Below are 3,639 nucleotides of genomic sequence, written 5' to 3'. Positions count from 1 at the left end.
ATTAAAAGTTAAAAAAAAAATACACATTTTTTTTGGGGGGGGGGGTGCGGGCTTGTTTTAATTTTGAAAGTTGTAAAAAATTAAAATTACATTTTTAAATGTTGTCGTTCATATTAAGGTAATTAAAAATAATAATAATTATTGAATATAAAGCTATTGATTAATTTACTAAAGTATTCATTTTTTATATTTTGTTCATTCCAAAATTAGAGGTTAGTTACAAAACCGACTACGTTTTCATAACATTTTACGTAAGAGCACGAACGTGATGACGCAGGTTTGGAGTTGCAGGCATGAGATATCTATCGCGCTTCTTCACGTCCAGGAATATCGGCAATATTGTGAAGTTTATTGAGTCCAGTGTTACCTTGACAATCCGCAGTACTTCGTCATTTACCTCGTTTTTCTGCAGGAAATTTACAGACAGCGGCACCAACATGGATCTGAGTAACATGAGAAAGAGCTATAAGAGCGATCAGGAGGTGAGACGCGTTTTTGGTTGTGAGGGATTTTATGTCAGGTGTATGTATGACCATGACCTGAGACCCTTTTCAAAAGACATATTATGCAGAGTATCATATCATGATTTTTACATCAAAAAGCTAGATATGAAGAGTCGTCATTTTCTGTATTAATGTATAAAACCTTATCAATGTGATTCTGAAATAATGGGCATTTTCTTTATGATCTGCAACTGACTTGCGTGTTTATCAAATGCATTTTCAAAAAAAAAGAATAATAATGCATGCATCAGTTGACCTTGAAAGGAGGACCTCCATCAATCACTTACTAATTAAGATGATATGAAAAGAGTCAACACAATTATGAGAGAGCCTTTGACCATTAAAAATGCTTTTATGCCAGTTATGTATGGGTTAGTGTTACAGTAATAGCAAATTTGGTATATATCTCTTTAAAGATCTTATTGGCTAAATGCAGTAACAACACAGTAAAGGACACTACTAGTACAGATATGGGGCCTTTAAACCTACTTTGCCATATATGTCACAGCAGTAAGCCGTGAAATTTTAAAAGAACATAAGATAAATGTGTGCATGTGCTATCCCTCATTTTCATCCTACAGTGTTTTGAGGAGGATCAGCTTACTTCTTTAGATCCAATTAAACAATTCGGCAGCTGGTTTGATCAAGCCACTAAGTGCCCTGAGGTGGGAGAAGCCAATGCAATGTGTCTTGCAACAGCGACCAAGTAAGAATGGATGTTGTGTGGTTCATCAATACCTGGAAATAAACAGAGCAACTTAAATACAATGCATATACATACTTAATACGCTTTTGAAATTTGGTCAAAATTGACCCTTCTTGTCTTCTCTAAAGGGACGGTCGCCCCTCTGCACGCATGGTTCTTCTAAAAGGCTACAGCGAGGAGGGATTTCGCTTCTTTACCAACTATGAGAGTCGGAAAGGTGCAGAGTTGGTGAGTCTTTAAAACCAAATTTTGTTCAGTAAATGTCCATATGGGTTTACCTTTGCATCTTTGTCTTTCTCGCGTTTTATTTTATTTATTTTTTGTTTTTGCAATCATATAGGACTGTAATCCCCACGCCTGTCTTGTATTTTACTGGGAACCATTAAACAGACAGGTAAGAGTTGTGTGTGTTTTTTTTTTTAGAACTCAGAATCTTCTCCAGCTAATTCTTTGTATATCAGATCATAGAATATTTCACTTTGGTTTTGGTTTTAATCGTATCCATATTTCAAAGTTTAAATGACAAAGAATGTAACACATTTTGTTTGTAGTTTTTGACCACACTGTATTTTTTTGTTTTGTATCCTAACAGATTCGCATTGAAGGCACTGTAGAGAGAATCCCGTACGAGATTTCATGTGATTATTTCCACTCAAGACCCAAGAGCAGTCAGATCGGTGCTGTTGTTAGCAGGCAGAGCACAGTAATACCGAGCCGACAAGTGAGTAGCACTATCACCACCATCCCAATTTAACTATTATTAAAATAAGAACTGAAAATATAAAAATAAAAGCTAACTCAAATTATTCATAAAAGCTATAATAGTATATGAATAATATGCCGTTAACACAGCCACCATCTGCTTTAGCATTCAACTAAACATTCATAATGATAATTATACACTATTAGTCCTAATTATTTTCCTGGTTTGGGGCACCTGAAGACCTGTTTTATTGATAAATTGTTGTGTGTACCCCTTAAAGTACCTGAGAGACAAGAATGCAGAGCTTGAGGAAAAGTATAAGGACACAAATGTACCATTGCCAGATTACTGGTGAGTAATCTTTGTTTATTAATATTAAATCCCTGCCTGTGTTTGTATTTAGACAGTTATATTTTAGTTTCGTTTATTTTTATGGATATATATTTTTTCTGCAGGGGTGGATACATTGTAAAACCCCACCTGATTGAGTTCTGGCAGGGTCAGACTAATAGATTACATGACCGAATAGTCTTTTTGCGGCCAAAAGAGGGAGAGACTGAGCTGGGGGATATGCAGCATCAAGCTGAGGGAGGCTGGATATACCAACGCTTATCCCCCTAATAGAGAGCATGCTGTGAAGTCAGCATCACCGTCTGTGACATCAATACATAATCATTACTTGGCAGCGACTGTCACTAATAATGCCACCAGGGCATTAACTGACTAGTGAAGACTTATCCCTCCATATGCATCCTGCATTCATATTCTCTTAACCAAAACAAGAAGGGAGTTATTATTTGTAGATAACTGTATACATGATTTTATGAATATATAAATCATGTTGCATTACAAATGGTGCTTCGTTGCATCATTTTTAAGCCTTGAAAAACTGACCTCAACACATTCTTAATCTATTACTTGTAGGTGCAAAGTCTGTTGACTGCCTAAGGTTTATTAATAATTTTTTTAAAAAGCACAGCTGTACTTGCAGCCCTAATTGTAGTTTCAGAGAACATAGACTTTGGACTTCTGTCACAACAATAACTTGTTGCTCTGTTGTTGTTTTGCACATCTGTAAATGTGTTCATGATACAGCAAATATTCTGCAAGACAAATGTGAAATATTTTGATTAGATTGCTGTTGTAAATGTGCCAAACTTAATGTTGACTTAAAATAATTGTCTATTTGACTGTAATTCTGTAATGAATAAGTGACTTTCTGTACATGTAAAACAAGGTAGTAAACTGTTTAAATTTTGCAGCAATGATCATTGTTTTTTTTGCCGGCAGTGGCATCCAAATAACTTGTGCTCTTTGCTTTTTGTACTTCTCCACAATTTAAAGGAGACATATTATGCCCCTTTTTACAATATGTAATATAAGTCTCTGGTGTCCCCAGAATGTTTCTCAACCCTGGTCCTTGGGCGCCCCCCAGCACTGCACATTTTGTGTGTCTCCCTAATCAAACACACCTGATTCAACTCATGAGCTCATTAGAAGAAACTCCAGGACCTGAAATGGGTGTGTCAGATAAGGGAGACATAAAAAATGTGCAGTGTTGGGGGGCGCCCAGGACCAGGGTTGAGAAACACTGATTTATTATAACATTTTGAAAATGCCTATTTTGAATGGAAGCAGAAACACGCTGTTTTTCGGGTCTGTCTCTTTAAATGCAAATGAGCTGCTGCTCCCCGCCCCCTTTTCCAGAATAGAGCTGCGCCATTACA

The 3,639-nt window shown here is 36.4% G+C and overlaps 1 protein-coding gene across 1 annotated transcript; it reads left to right on the top strand.

Annotated features, from left to right (window-relative positions):
• The first annotated feature begins 263 nt into the window (after positions 1-263).
• Positions 264-2,875, top strand: LOC107743793 (pyridoxine-5'-phosphate oxidase-like). The gene is made up of 7 exons (XM_016557197.1): positions 264-482; positions 1,085-1,209; positions 1,338-1,437; positions 1,550-1,603; positions 1,802-1,930; positions 2,193-2,263; positions 2,368-2,875. Exons 1-7 carry the CDS (start codon positions 294-296, stop codon positions 2,531-2,533), a joined length of 834 nt encoding a protein of 277 aa, XP_016412683.1. The 5' UTR covers positions 264-293; the 3' UTR covers positions 2,534-2,875.
• Positions 2,876-3,639: the final 764 nt, after the last annotated feature.

This window comes from Sinocyclocheilus rhinocerous, unplaced genomic scaffold (assembly GCF_001515625.1).
Source record: "Sinocyclocheilus rhinocerous isolate Xijiao unplaced genomic scaffold, SAMN03320098_v1.1 scaffold497, whole genome shotgun sequence".
Taxonomy (NCBI): domain Eukaryota; kingdom Metazoa; phylum Chordata; class Actinopteri; order Cypriniformes; family Cyprinidae; genus Sinocyclocheilus; species Sinocyclocheilus rhinocerous.
This window is presented reverse-complemented; position numbering and strand designations above follow the sequence as displayed.